At 51.1% G+C, this 15,559-nt stretch overlaps 1 protein-coding gene across 1 annotated transcript in view; it reads left to right on the top strand.

Moving 5' to 3' along the window:
- The first annotated feature begins 679 nt into the window (after window positions 1-679).
- Window positions 680-15,559, top strand: part of ALDH1A3 (aldehyde dehydrogenase 1 family member A3) — a 39,940-nt gene continuing 25,060 nt past the window's right edge. Inside the window, exons 1-5 of the mRNA XM_039235080.1 lie at window positions 680-874; window positions 5,939-6,043; window positions 8,529-8,669; window positions 13,468-13,597; window positions 14,367-14,428. Coding sequence (XP_039091011.1) covers window positions 776-874; window positions 5,939-6,043; window positions 8,529-8,669; window positions 13,468-13,597; window positions 14,367-14,428 — 537 coding nt within the window. The 5' untranslated portion in view covers window positions 680-775. The remainder of the gene's footprint in view (window positions 875-5,938; window positions 6,044-8,528; window positions 8,670-13,467; window positions 13,598-14,366; window positions 14,429-15,559) is intronic.

The following is a 15,559-nucleotide window of genomic DNA, read 5'->3' as shown; positions in this document are numbered from 1 at the left end:
GAAGGGACAAACGCTTTTCCTTGCCTTCTGGCCCTCGGCGCGTGAAGCCCCAGGGCCGCGGGGAAAGTCCTGGCCATCTGGACCAGCAGGGCCTAGCAGGCTGTCCCAGCAAGGGGCCGAGAGGGGCGCGGCGGGCGACTGTCCTGAGAGCGAGGATCTGGTGGCCGGGTCCTAGGCCTAGGCACGTGTGCAGCGAAGCGGGGCCGCCCCGCTGGGCGCCCCGACCCCGTACAAGGCTCAGGGCCCGGGACAGGGGTTGGGTGGGGGCGGGGGGCGCATTCCCGGAGCGCAGCGCGCCTCCCGAAGTCAGCCGTGTGCGCGGAGCGGCAGCGGGCAGGGGGCGGCAGGTGCGGCGGGGAGAGCTCGCCCGACCTCGGGGCAAGAGCCGGGCGCTGTGGCCCGAGCGCCCCCGCTCCCTACCCTGGCCCGCTGCCGGAGCTCTCGCACTTCCGGGGCCCGGTGGCTCTTCGGGGGAGCTCCTCCAAGGGCAACCTCCGGGGCGGGGGAGCGCGCGGCGCGGTGGCCGGGCGGGGGGTGGCCGGGCTCCGGTAGGGGTGGCGGGCGGGGTGGGGTGAGGCAGGCCGGCCCCCTCCCCTCCAGCCCGCCCTCCCTTCCTCCGGTCCTGCAGCCAATTAGACGGCCCCCTTGGGCGGGAGGCGTGGGTCGCTCCATAAAGCGGCGCGGAGCTGTCACCCCGCGAGCAGGCTGCGCACCATCCAGGCGGGAGCCAGCGCCGCAGACTCGGGCGCCTCTGGCCGGGGAGCGCCGAAGAGCCATGGCCACCACCAACGGGGCCGTGGAGAACGGGCAGCTGGACAGGAAGCCGCCTGCCCTGCCGCGCCCCGTCCGCAGCCTGGAGGTCAAGTTCACCAAGGTAAGGTGGGCGCCCATCCCACCCGACGGGAGCCTGGTTCTGCGCTGGTCTGCCGGGCCGGGTGGCGCGGACGCGGAGCCCCCAGGCCGGGAGCCCCGCCGCTCGGCTCTGAGGGTGCCGGGCGCTGCGGGCGGCGCGCCGTCAGTCGAGTTCGCCCGGCGTTCCCGGGACCGGAGCCTCTCCGCCTGGGTCTGGCCCTCTCGAAGCCGCGTCCGGCGCAGGACATCCCGGGCGGGAGCGCGTCCACCGCGCATCCCGAGCGGGACCCCGCGATCTGCAGTCCCAGACAGGCCCTCGGGCGGCGAGGCTCAGCGCTTTAAGCCGCCGAGCCTGGCGCGGGAGACTGCGCAGCGCGCGCGCCGCCCCAGGCTGCCGCCGACCGGCGCGGCCCCGACGTACCCTTGCGGGGCCCGCTTTGAAGGCGAGCGGAGGTGCGGGCCGTGCTGCCTCCAGCGCGGTGGTCTCCCTCAGACCCCGCGGCAAGGTTTCCGGGGCTGAACGGGTCGGGCTTTGGGGGGCTCAGAGAGCGCCTGAGAACCCCGAGAGTCGCTCCCAGAGCTCGCGCTGCACCGGACACTCCAGAACCGTGTCATCGCGAGCAACCGGAGAGACGTCGCACCTTCCCGGCTTAGCCTATCTGGCTTACCTGTAGAGCGAGGGGAAGTGGGAAGGTGAGCCCGGGTGAAGCTGCCCTGGAGACCAGAAGCTCTGGTGCTGACAGTCGGAGAATGTGTTCCCGAAGGTCTCCGAACTGGGCCTGGGAAGCCGCACTGGTGGCAAGGCCCCACCGCGCCCAATGGTCTCTGCTATTTTGCGCTGGGCCGGGAGGCTGGGGCGTCTGCGGAGCGGTGCGGTCACCTGCCTGGGGCCGAAAGTAAGCGGGTGAGGCCCGGGGGCCCCGCTGCGGCTGGCTGCGCGGAGCGCGTCCCGGGGGAGCACACGGAGAGGCTGTTTGGAGGCCGTGGACCGCTGAGCGCTGCCGGGTCGCAGGCCGAGGCCTCCGGTGGCTTCTCTTCCCCCAACTTTCCCTCCTTTTTATTTTTTTAATTCTCATCTTATCCCTAGCCCCCAACTCCGGCTGACACAGCACTTAGAAAATTCCCCCACCAATTTTACTTTCAAAAGTAGCAATTATGCCTCTCAAATAGTTTTAATCAAGCGGAGAAAGTTGCAGGCCACTATGTGTGGCCTTCAGATTCGGGTCTCTTGGCACTTAATGTCGGCTCTGCCTCTGATCACATGACATTTAAATTAACTGTTTTCAGAGGGCTCCGTAATCAGCGGAGACACTTCACCATAAACGCTGGAGATTATTTTTAATGTAGTTTCCCTAAGCAGTATCGGCTTCAGAGCGAAAATTCCACCACGCACTCTGGGAACATAAGAATAGTACCTACGTCTCTGCAGACCTTTCTTTATACTGCTGGTGCTTGCCTGTTGGTGGTGGTGATGTTTGTTTTTATTTTTGTTTAATATATTTTGTTTTCTTTTAAATGACGCAGAACCCAGCAATCGCATACCTTATTGTCCTTTCCCTTTCTGCCGTTTTGAGTCCTTTCAGAAGAAGGAAGCCACATAGGGAACGTTTCTTTCTTTCTCTGCGATTCTTTATGGCCGTTTACAAGTGTATATAAGGAGGATCTTAGCGGATTATTTGCAGAGCGACCAGTGTCGCTAGTTTTGCTGGGCACCTCCATTTTCTTAGTGGAGCAGAGCAGGATATGTGATTAGGGCTGAGGAGAGGCGAGGAGGTGGAGGTGCCAGAGAACCTGGAGTTTTAGGGGCTCACCAGGTGACGATGGCTGCTGTGGCCTCAGGCCACTATACCCTCCGTCCCTGTGGAGTATGAGGCCTCTGCCTGCTTTGCCCTTGCAGGCCCACCAGCGCAGAGGCCGACCACTAGCAGCTGCAGGTCCCAGACAGCCTGCGCGGTGACCGAGGGACGACAGCCCTGGCGAGCAATGCTGAGGGAGTGTCTGGCTGGAGAGACAGCAGAAGGGGCCTAGGAAAGAAGCAGGAGACACAGAATTGCAGAATCAATGGAGGCCTGGGGCAGGCGGTGGGGACGGGTGCGGCGCGTGAGCCAGTAAAGGCTGTTATTTTTCAAACCTGACTCATGGTACTTCTTGCTAATGGAAGAAATGGCGGGTCTGAGCCCCAGCCTTGGGGGTGCCATTTCCTAGGGTAAGTCCAGTTTCCAGAAGGATGGCCTTGTCGAAACTTCATTTGTTGTCACATTTTAACACTGGGCTGTGCTGTGTGACTCTGCGGTGGGGGTAGGATCCCCTTGGGCACCCCCTCCCAGTTTCACAGGGTCCCAACCTTTTTCATTTCAGGGTGGGGGGACCTTTTTTCCTTCCTTATACAATTTCTTCCGGTAACAGAGATTCTCCTTAAGAGTTTCTGGTTCACTAAAACACCCATTTTTAGGATCTCTTTTATGAAAAATAAAATTCCTCCAAATCTCCTTTTCTGAAAACATACTCCTCTGAGTCTAGCCGAAGTCCGATGGAAGTTACTGTAAATGGCAGCAGCATACCTTCCTTGCGTGACCGCCATCTTCTCCACCCGGGACCCGGGTCTCCTCAGAGCAGCTGTGGTTTTCCAGCTCAGTCAGGAAAGCACACCTTTCTTCTCCTTCAGGAAAATTCGAGTTCGTGTACAGCTCGGTGTAACTTCATTTCATACCTCTGCGAGGTTTATTTGGTACCAATTCACAAGTGGAAGAAAACTTTTTTTTTCTTTCCGGAGACATTCTCCCTATTTGGGGCACAAGACAATGCAGGCAGCATAACTGGTAGTCCACACTTACAGACCCCTTCGTTATTTATGTTTTTGTTTTGTTTTCGTGGAGAGAAAATCAACAGTTAGAAACCACTTCCAAGATTACTTTACTAGTGTAGTAGGAAGAAAAAAAATCTTGCTAAATTGGCAACATCGTGATGGGAAAATATGGTCAGAGTTGAGGAGTCTGAATGTTTGGTTTTGTTTTTTTTTTAAGTTGCTGGTTAGAAGGGACTACAGATCAATGTCATGACCGACCAAGTAATTTTTTTTTTTTTAGAGGAACATGCTTGGAGATGAAGTATAACAGACATATGATCGTTGCAATCTGTCTCCATCTTCCTTATTTATATTCTCTTCTACCGTCTTCTCATTTCCCTCCCCCTTGGAATTGATACCAGGAAGGACCCAGAATCAGCAGTTTTCACTAACAGTCTCTATTTGCTAACCCACGAAATTTCATCTTCCAGCAAATGGGCCTCTCTCTCTCTCTCTCTCTCTGGCTGCGCTTTCCTCCCCGCGCTAACTGAACCCCTCTTCCCCACTTATTAATTTCTCGCTGTTACCGAGTGATTGCTTGCTGGATGGCAAAAGTGAACACTTGGATTTGGTTTCAGCTGGAAGAATAAACCTGTAATTGTAGCCTGGCTTCTTCCACGTGCTTCCCTGGGGGCCTGGCTTCATGTTGAAGGCGCTGAGCTTCCAGAAGTCGGATGGGCACGTCCTACAGGAAAGGGATGCTCTCAGCTCAGGATTCCCTGTGGGAGACAGGGTGCCTCTGCCCACCTGCCCCGGCGAGAGCTAGCCTTCTGTGCTTTGTCCCCGCCTGGGAACATCAGAGGTCCCCGCTTTTGGGGGGAGAGTTATCAAAATGGTCTTCCCCCAGCAGCTTCGCAGAGCGCGTTTCCTTCTCAGTGAGCTCTGGAATTTTTACGGACAGAGACCGTAACCAAGCCACGCACCAACTGGATGAGATGTCGCTCTGCTCGCCTAGCATCACTGAGGAATCAGGTGTTCTGAATGAATACCATTCACAGTAATTGAAAATAGCACTTGGAGTGACACAACTCATTGAAAATGACAGAAAGGGAAGCAAAAGATATGCGTATAGATATAGAAATGGAATTTGATGAGCTAGTTCTGTACCTTGAAATTATTGATGGAAATGCTTCTAAAGCGTCTCACTCACGTATGTGACTGGGGTCTTTATGACTCCGTGATAGGCTGTGATGACAAGGCTGTCCCATGCTGGTACAGCAGCAGATCATCTGTCCTCTCTGGGTAACGGGGGCCTCCACACTGTCAGAACATGTTTTGTATATTATCTGTCACCTCTATTCCTCGTTCTTTTCCAAAAACACTCTTGTTTAATTGGGTGCTTTTTTAAGGTAGTTAGCAGTTACAGTAAACTAAGAGTAAATAGTACACACATTTCAGAGTGGGAACTTTGCAAATTCCTTTTAGTGTACTCATGGTGTCTTTTTATTTTTAACGTCCTTGTTCTCAATTGTGTTCCAGATAATTGAGGCTCCGAGCTAAGTGATGTCTGTGGGTTAATTCCTTGGTTCTAGATATAAATGGTTATTTGCTACATCTGCTCGTATATAAACAGACCATTTCCTAGTCCAGATATTTATCTTTGTATTCCAACACTGGCTTTTATGAAGCCCAACATGAACACAGACATTTTAAAGAGAATGGGGGAGGAATACCGATGTACATTTCACAAAGATTAAGGATTATGGTAAGATCCTTGTAGAAAGCCAGTTCCTCAGCAATCTAGCTGGGGGTTTCCACAAGAAGGTGGCAGGAGGGAGTGCTCACTGACGACCAATCCTTCATGGGCAGGTGATTCCTTGGCACTTTAAATAGGTCCAAACCTATTTAACGTTCCCCCAAACTTGGTGAGGGTGTTGGATTTAACTTATACCCGATAGCCATTCCTCCATGAATCCATGTTAATGCTTTTTAAAAAGAGAGAGACATTTTAGAAAAATTCTAAATGACTTTAGTTTCATTATGACAAAAATAATTCTCTGAAAATGCATTACAAGTCAGGAGACTTGGATTCTAATTCTGAGGATGCTCTGGGTTGGGCATCCCCTCCCCTTCAGATGGTGATTCCATCTCCCCTCCGGGTTCCCTCTGTAAAGGGGTGGGTGAGTGGGGAGGTAGGGGGGGTTGGCGGGTAGAACAAGACGTTACCTAAGGTCCTCAGCACGTTGGAATGATATGATTTTGATTTAACCCTAATGCATTACAACTTCCTTTCCTGGTTAGATATTCATCAACAATGAATGGCACGAATCCAAGAGTGGAAAAAAGTTTGCCACGTATAATCCTTCAACTCTAGAAAAAATATGTGAAGTAGAAGAAGGAGATAAGGTGAGTGCTTTGCCTACCCCCCACCTCCAAGTAATTAAATTACCTATAATTAAAGGATAAGGAGGCAATTTGGCTCAGCTTTAAGACAGAATTGGCCCGTCCTCTGGATAGGACTTAAGTTAGCTGCTTCTCAGACACATGGCCCAGAATGGGATCAATTAGGAACGATCCACTGCAAAGAGTCACTCTCCTTTGATAGATGTTTCCCCATCTATAAGAATGACCTCAGCTATCCTCATCACAGGGCGAAAGGAAAGGTTTTTATCAATTATTTGAACCTGGAGGCATTAAAGAATCTTTCCAGAAAGCATTTCCGGCTGGTGTGTTTCACCCAAATGCAGCATTCTGGCAGGAGACACTTAAAAAAAAAAAAAAAGACTTGAAGGGAAAAAGACTTGCTAACCAAGTCATGCAGGGGTAATAACATCATGCAGATTTCTTTTCTGCCAGAACATGAAATGATCATGTAAAGCTACAGTCTCTGTAACTCTTATAACAACTGTATAACTATAGGACGATATAACTATGCATATATATCTATGTCTTCTGGGTGTGTCTTTGATCCATTTCAAAGGAGAAAAATATTTTGTAAGTATACGTGCCATTAGAAGAAATGTTGAAGGTAAAGCTTTTCTAAGGGGGAAGGGAAACAGAAACCCGTCTTCCACCACTAGCGTAATCATTTGATGTTCTTGTTAAGTATATGGGTAATGTTGAATGTGAACAGGGTGAAAGATACATGTAAAATAGGCTTGAATTTGATGCCACCAGTAGTAGTTCCGTGACAGGCAGGAAACACAGTGGTTCTGCCTGTACAGACCCTTCTGTGTACAGTGCTTTGAGCTAAGCTCTGTTTACCAAGATAACAGCATGGGGTGGGGGGAGGGCTCATCTTTATATAATGTCAGTATGTGGGGCGGCTGGAGTGGGGGGGGTAGGGTGCGGAACAGGATTCCCAGTGGGTGATTCCCAGGTGCATTACACAGGTATCAAGGAGGAGAATGAGATCCCTGCCCCAGGCCCTGGTTTTTCTCTTGGTCTGGGTGTCTGCCCTGAGCTCGTGGAGACAGAGGCTGTCCTGTCCCCTGCAGCTGGAGGGGATCTGGTCCCCAGAGCCCAGAACAAGGAATTCGAAGTCCTAATATCCTCCTTCCCCAAGCTTTCAGTGGCCCCCAAGCATGCTTTGGAAACAGAGAATCTTGGTGGAGTGTCTGTCTTGACTGCATCCGGCATCATTTTTCTAGGGAAATGAGGCTCTGAGGGGCCTGGGGACTGAGCCATTGCCCATCAGCAACCTAGAGCCTCAAATTCACTCTCCTGACCTAAGAATATTTATTTTTTAAAAATTTTTTTAAAATTTTTTAACGTTTTATTTATTTCTGAGAGAGAGAAAGAGAGACAGTGTGAGTAGGGGAGGGTCAGAGAGAGGAGATACAAAATCTGAAACAGGCTCCAGGCTCTGAGCTGGCTGTCAGCACAGAGCCCGACGTGGGGCTCAAACCCATGAACCATGAGATCATGACCTGAGCCGAAGTTGGACGCTTAACCGACTGAGCCACCCAGGCGCCCCAGAATGTATGACTTTAAGCAACTCTAAATAGCTCTAACCTCATGTCTTTTACAAAGAAGTTTTCTTTTTTAATTTTTAATGTTTATTTTTGAGAGAGAGGGGGACAGAGCATGAGCTGGGGAGGGGCAGAGAGAGAGGGAGACGCGGAATCCAAAACAGGCTCCAGGCTCTGAGCTGTCAGCACAGAGCCCAACGCGTGACTTGAACCCACAAACTGTGAGATCCTGAGCCGAAGTTGGACACTTAACGGACTGAGCCACCGAGGTGCCCCAATAAGTGTTGACTGTAATTCTATGGGTGCACAGAAAATCCAGTTCCTTGTCGATAAAATGGTGCAATACTTCTGCCCCCAGGGGGGTAGGTGAGGCTGAAGGGAGAGTAAAGTTCCAGATCCTCCCTGTCTGTGGACTTTTCCGATGCGGTCAGTTCCCAAGAAACACTCATGTCCCCTTCTCACGTTGGGACCAGAGTCCTCAGCTTGAATATAATGCCAAAATAAAATAAAAAGACAGACATTTCCCCCACCTAATTGAATAACTGCAGGAGTGTGTGTCCAAACTGAGCGAGCAAGTGGAAAAATCTTTTCCTATTTGGGTCACCAAGAAAAATAATTAAGGTCGGCAGTTTTAGAATCTATTTTAAAACGCTTTTATGATCAGAAGGATGGCTCGTACTTGGCCATTGTAGGAATCTTGGAAAAGACCTAAGACGTAAAGAAGCAGACAGTCCCTCAGAAGCCCTGAACGGGTCCAGTGATTTGAAACCCAGCCGCTATTTACTGATTGCCACCAACCCCCTTCCTCTCTGCTTGTGTGATAGAGACAGGTCTCTGCTGTTCTCCGTAAGGGACAGCTGAGCTGAATTCTCCCAAAATGCAGTCACAGCAAAAGATGATACACTCACTCTGGTTTTCAGCCCGACGTGGACAAGGCGGTGGAGGCCGCACAAGTCGCCTTCCAGAGGGGCTCCCCATGGCGCCGCCTGGACGCACTGGGCCGTGGCCGGCTGCTCAATCAGTTGGCTGACCTTGTGGAGAGGGACCGTGACATCCTGGCTGTGAGTACACATGCATCAGCGGGCAGGTGTGAGACAACTGGCTGGCCTCCCAGAGGGGGCCTGTCCCCCACGGAGTGTGGGGGAGACCCAAGGTTCTGGTTTGGTGTGGAGGTGGATGTGTTAGGCCCTTTGAGGTATAGCTCTCTGGTAAAAGGCACGTGTCCACGCCCTCAACCTTCACCGATTTGGTTTTAAAGTCAGACTTTTGCCCCCTGCAGTTCACATACTGAACCAAGAACTTGCCTGGAGGAAGTTGAGCTTCGTTGGTGGTTCCCAGATTCTTAGTCACAGCCAGCCAGATGAGCTAGGCCATATCCTGGCCCTACACCTGTATATTTATGACACTTTTTTTTTCACATGAAATCTCTTGCAAAGTTGAGTTTAACTTCATCGTAAGTGACAATATCCATGAAATTGCAGATTTAATATGCTGGTATATATATTTTTTGAATACTTATTAAGATAAATGTCATCATTCAACATAGAAAAAATAGTTCCCGTCTAACTTAAAAGCCACCCTTGAACTGGGCAGTGGTGAGCATGTTGCATGATAGTGAAGGGCAGACTGACCTGCTTGTGGGAAACCTCTGAGTTGTGAAAGACCTCCGTTCAAATCCCAGCTTTGCCACTTGTTAGCTGGGTGGCTTTGGACAAGTTGCTTTACTTCTCTGAGCATATATTTCTTTGTGGAAGATATCAGTAAGAGTGATATTTAAATGTAGTGAGAGTGATCCATTTAAAATCCTTAGCAGAGGCCTTGGCATGCAGTAAGCAGTAACTAGATGATAGCTTTTATTAGTAACAGCATTCATCATAAATAATGCTGCATGCCCAGCTATATACCCTTTTGGCCAGTAATTTCTGATAATCCTGGTTCTGCTGCTGCAAAAGGGGCATGTGACCTCAGCCCCGCCCCATGGGGTATGGCTACTCCAATCATACCAGGCTGTGAAGACCATTATAGGTTGCAAATGCATTATTCACAGGGATCCTGAGACCTTCCTTTAGTCTTGCAGTGAGTGAGCAGAGGAAATCTCAAGGCCACCTCCTGCCTCGAGGTCCTCTGCACCCTCCCATACAGCCCTCCTATATGGCTTCGACTCCTGTCTAAAACTTGCTCCAAACCTTGAGGCTCAGCTTGTAGGGGTGAAAAATCTCCTTTTCAGCCTCCGATTTGGAAAAATGGTTTTTTCCTTTCTTGATCCGGTGTCTGAAAGAAGCCATAGAATAACCAGCGTCATGGAGAACAGCATCATCCAGGACACAGATTGTTTTTGTCCCCGAATGTGTGTTTTGGGGGTGGAGGGCCGAAGAACCCTGCACCTCGGGTCCTGCTGTTAGGTGCGATGCCCAGAGGGTAAGTCTGCACCGAGGCCTCCCCTTCCTCCCCAGCCGGCCAGTCCCTGCAGGGGGATATTCGCCCCCAAATCTGGGCAAGGGGTGGCTCCCTCTCCAGCGTTTCTGTCCGAGGAGCCTCTGGTTTCTTCCTGCAATGACAGCCAGCCTCAACTCTCAAGCTGCCAGACTGGCTTTTTCAAAAACATTTCTGTTTTCACCCAGCATGAGCTCATCAGTCTGCAATGTCCGTGGGGACTAATAGCAGGAGGGAGAGGATGTGCCTTGGGCACCCCTCCCCAGCCTGTCCTCAAGTGTCAGTATCGTCTTAGGGAGCAGTGGCTACAGACACCTTTGCCTGCAGCCTGCCCCATGAGCCCGGCAGGACTGGGCTGTGATAGCAGCTGGCGCGAGTTGCCTCTCTCGTGGGGAGCTGGCTGTGCATGAGATACAAGATTCGGCTCTTCGCCACACCGTGAAAGGAACAGGAGAATTAGTGGTAAATATGGTTTTTCGAACCGGGGCCACATCATAGGGAAACACCCTCACCCTCCACCTTGATATGCTTTCCTTGCATTTTCATGCAGCAAAGTGCTTCTTTCTATCATGTTCTCCTGTCGGCTCAGTGGTTTTGACAGAGCTACGTATTTACTTCTGTGTTCGATGTTTAGAAACAGATGTGGGCGATCCAGCAGCCCTGGCTTCCTCCCCCTTCCTGAGGCACCTGGGGCCCAGACTCTGGCTCTGTGGGTGCCCTTTCTGGAAGACCCTCCTCCTGCAAATAGGGGCCTTCCCTGTTGACTCTCTTTTCAATCCAAGCCCCGTTTCTGGGCCTCGTCATTTAAACCCTTGGCATATTGACTGAGTATAGGGACAGTCTCCCTTCGCATTTTTCTTCATTCTTTGGTATCTGAAGGTTACGATGCGTTCGTTTTACAGAAAGCATATTTGTCTCTTAACATGGTAGAGGAAGTAGACTCGGGAGCGGCTGCGGTCCCCTCCCGGTCCAGACACAATAACTGTTTACAAGTCCCAGTCAGTAGCTAACACTCGATGTTTCAGGTTCAACCCTGTACGCTCATCTGCGAATTTTTTTTTTTTTTTACATTTAAAAAGTTTCCTGTCTAAACCTATTATGACCCTGGGTTTGCTTGGACAGATTCCATAAAACCAAGCTGGCAAATTCATGTTGTCACTTTGGGAAGTAAACTAGCCCAAGTTAATAGTGAAAGCTAGACGACGCTTGCTGAATCCTCACCAGGCCCCAGGCGTCTGGTGGCCACTTGGCCTGTGCCTTCATTATCCCATTTCAGAGATGAAGACACCCAGGCCCAGAGAGGTTAGGTAAGGTGTGCAAGGTTATCCAGCCAGAGGAGGCAAGCCAGGACTGGAGGCAGGAAGTCCCTACGCTGCTACGCTTCAGTCCTCTGCCTTTCTCCTCCTCCAGAAAAGGGCCAAGAATGAATCCCTCATTCCACTGACAGATCTGAAGATGCTGTCTGGAGTAGGCCCATCCTGGACTTTGGGGCGTTATTTGCAATGGCTGGGTTTCCTGTGGGAAAATAAAAGTTTCGACGTGGAATCAATAGGAATGTAAGGCATAGCATACTGGATCTTTCGTTGGCCTCACTTGGTCCCTGAGCCACATCTGCTGGGGCAGGGACACATCTCAGACCCCGACCAGCCCTGTCATCTTCAGTAATGCACAGTCCTCTCTCCTTGGTGTCCCCAAGCAAGGATTGCCCAAAAAAGAAGCCCCCCAAAAGGAAGATGATCATAATCCTACCACTGTCACCATCAACATTTAACATGGCACTTTCTGTGGACGGGCCCACATCTCAGACCCAGACCAGCCCTGTCATCTTCAGTAATGCACAGTCCTCTCTCCTTGGTGTCTCCAAGCAAGGATTGCCCAAAAAAGAAGCCCCCCAAAAGGAAGATGATCATAATCCTACCACTGTCACCATCAACATTTAACATGGCACTTTCTGTGGACGGGCCCACATCTCAGACCCAGACCAGCCCTGTCATCTTCAGTAATGCACAGTCCTCTCTCCTTGGTGTCTCCAAGCAAGGATTGCCCAAAAAAGAAGCCTCCCAAAAGGAAGATGATCATAATCCTATCACTGTCACCATCAACAGTTAACGTGGCACTTTCTGTGGGCGGGCCCTGCTCTAGCCTTCACACTAGCCCCCTGAGGCAAGTACTGCTATTATTAGTAGCATTAATAGTATTATTACTATTATTAGTAGGATTATTAGGTTTATTCTCATTTTACAGATGAGGGAACTGAGGCAGGGAGGGTTTCAGGGACTCTCGGTTCAGCACGGGAAGTGGTTGCTCCTATTTAGGAATGCTCGGAAGCCCAGTTCCGACAGAGCCACCCTGAGTACCCTGTGTAGCCATTCCACAATCTTCCCAGATGCAGATGTCCGGGGGCAGCAACCTCAGGAGTGGTCACTGTGCCGGCTGGAAGTTTGATGCACCGAATTCAGTGCCACTGACCTGCTAGGTGACCTTGGGTGTCACCCAATTCTGTTAGCCGTGGCATCGACACCTCAACGTGGGAACACAGGTGTCGAGCTCAGAGATGAGGCACATGCAGGTGCATGTGGAGGGGCCTCTCTTCCCCAGTAAGTCACCATCTCACTTCATCGACTCTAAAATGAGAATCCAGCCCCAGGCGATGTGTCAGGGTGGCTACTTCCTGCAGAGATGGATGACAGGCCGTTTCAGCGCTGGGCTCAACTGGGGCCACTTGTCTGAGGGACAAAGGGGTTCTCTTAAACCCAAGCTGGAAATAGAAAAGAATCCGGACCATTGAGTGTCTGCGCACTTACCCTGGGTAATCACCTCCCTCACGGCCAAGGGCGAGCCTGCTCCCTTCCGACCGACCACGCATCCGGCTTCGGCAGCCCAGCTGGGGAGGATTGTGCCTTTGTGCTGATGGCACTACCCTTCAGGGCTCTGTCACTCTTTCCACAGCCACGCGGGTCAGCCTAGCCAAAAGGAAAGAACCCACATCGCCCCTTTTGTCAGAGGAAGGCAGCCCTCTCTCCAGCCTCCCCAAAGCCTAACCTCCCAGGAGCTTCCCGGGAAATATACAATGTTTGGCCAGGTCACACAGCTGACACAACTGTGCTCCAGACAGAAGATCAAATGCTACTGTGTCCTCCTTCCCAGTGAGGCTGCAGATCAGACTTCTATCTGCTCTCCTTCAATGGGGATGCTTGCCATGCTCCAGCCAGCCCCCGACATCGAGGTGTTTTGAAAGGAAAGACGTCCTTGACAGTCTGAGACAGTCTCATGGGAAATGGAGTGTCTTGCTTTGTGACAGGACACACAGAACATTGCACACACGGCGTTCTAGGGCTGTGCTCTCCTCCCCCGTCCCCTGTCGTTAACAACCTGACGGCCAAAAGGGAAACTATGTCCGAAACAGATGTTGTCTTTATGTTGCAGACCCTGGAAACGATGGACACGGGGAAGCCATTCCTACATGCATTTTTCATCGACCTGGAGGGCTGTGTTAAAACCCTCAGATACTTTGCAGGGTGGGCTGACAAAATCCAGGGCAGGACCATACCCACAGGTGAGCTGATGCAGGATGCCTAACCTCATCAGGGGCCCTCTGGGGGCTTTGTCTTCTCATTGCTCCAGGTAGCCTCTTCAGAGCACTTCTGGTTTCCCCCAGCGACCCCTTCCCTGTTCTCAAAGGAGATGGCACTGTGCTGATTTCTTCTCTTAAGGAGTTTTTACTTTTTTTTAAATTCTTTTTTTAATGTTTATTTATTTTCAAAAGGGAGAGACAGAGTGTGAGCAGGGGAGGGGCAGAGAGAGAAGGAGACGTAGAATCCAAAGCAGGCTCCAGGCTCTGACTTATCAGCACAGAGCCCAGCGTGGGGCTCAAACGCACAGACCGAAAGATCATGACCTGAGCCGGGAGAAAGAGAGCACGGGTGGGGAACGGAGCAGGGGTCGGGGGGTGGGGGGCAGTGGGTCTGAAGCAGGCTCTGAGCTATCAGCACAGAACCCGATGCAAGGCTTGAACTCATGAGCAGTGAGATCATGACCTGAACCAAAGTTGGACACTGAACCAACTGAGCCACCCAGGTGCCGCCCCAGCATTTTATTTTTTAAAATTGAGTTAGAAATCGCTTCTTTGTAGACTGGACAAGGCTTGGAGCTGACACCTTTGTGGGCTTCTGGCCTTCTTTCTTGTTTTTTTTTTTTTTTTTTTTTTTTGTTGCATAAAATCCTTAACCTAGATTAATCCCAGTGTGTTCTCCTTCNGTTGTTGCATAAAATCCTTAACCTAGATTAATCCCAGTGTGTTCTCCTTCATGTAACCTCTCTTCCAGATGACAACGTTGTGTGTTTCACCAGGCATGAACCTATAGGTGTGTGTGGGGCCATCACTCCGGTAAGTATGATGACTTCTCTAGATAGATAGATCCATGTAGATCCTTCCTGACTCCCCTGTAGCCTTTGGAATGTTTCTGATGTGTCTGGATTCGATCACACCGGCATTACCTGAGCATTTGTTCTGTGGCATGGAGTTCAGTGCTTGACAGTTATCAGGATAGATTAGATCCCATTCCTCTTCTTAAGGGACCGACCCCAGGAGCACAACAGAAGGCATCAATGATTCCAATCAGAGAGCTAGGAGTAGCCATTTTACCCTAGAGTAGTGGTCTCATAAGTAGGCCTTGAAGGATGAGAAAGAGTGGTTCAATAGGAAAATGGGTTCTCTAAGCAGCAGTAATGGCCTGAGTGAAGGTCTAGGGGTGCCTGGGTTACTTGGAGGGCAAGGACAGCTGGTGAGACCACACTTAGATGGGGACGAAGTGAGGAAGAGGAGGTGCACACGTATCAGATGGTATAGACCCAGTGGGCTGTGGCTGCTGAGGGCCTGGAACTTTATTCACTGGGCAATGGGGAGCCTGGCAGGTGCTGGGGAATGCAGTGATGCTGGCTATCTTTTGGAGGAAGCCCTAGGCCCCTGCAACACCAGGGTGGGAGGCTGGGCAGACAGGAGGCAGCATGGAGAGAAGATTGGAAATGTGCTCCCTGAGATGAAGGAGATGTGTGTACTCAGCAAATGGTTAAAAGCCTGCTGTATGCCAGGCATGGCACCAGAGCACCAGGTACTGAAGACCTTAAGGAAAGGGATCCAGCCTTTGTCCCTGAGAAACTTGCAGGTCAGTTAAGAGGCTAAGGAGGGTATCCCCACCAAGAAAAATAGTGAGACAGAAACAAACTATTTGAGGACCTAGCAGAAGCATGGATTTGAAAGCTCCTAAGGACATAGAGTTGGTGGAGTTTAGTGGCTAATCAGAGGTTGGGGGTGAGTCCTGGCTGGAATTGGGTGGAGGGTGTTGCTGGTTGATTTGAAGAAGACAGGGGAGAAGTAGGTTTGGGTGGAGTGAAGTGAAAGATGAAGGTAAGTCTGGACAGGTGACACAGAAGGGCCAGTGGAATAGCTAACCAAGGGGTCCCATCAGACATTTGCATATTTGGGTCTAGAGCTCAAGAGAGAGGCAAGGGTTGGAGC

The sequence above is a fragment of the Hyaena hyaena genome, unplaced genomic scaffold, assembly GCF_003009895.1.
Source record: "Hyaena hyaena isolate Hyena2069 unplaced genomic scaffold, ASM300989v1 scaffold_95, whole genome shotgun sequence".
NCBI classification, from domain to species: Eukaryota; Metazoa; Chordata; class Mammalia; order Carnivora; family Hyaenidae; genus Hyaena; species Hyaena hyaena.
The sequence above is the reverse complement of the archived record's forward strand: the minus strand, read 5'-3'. Positions and strand labels throughout refer to the sequence as shown.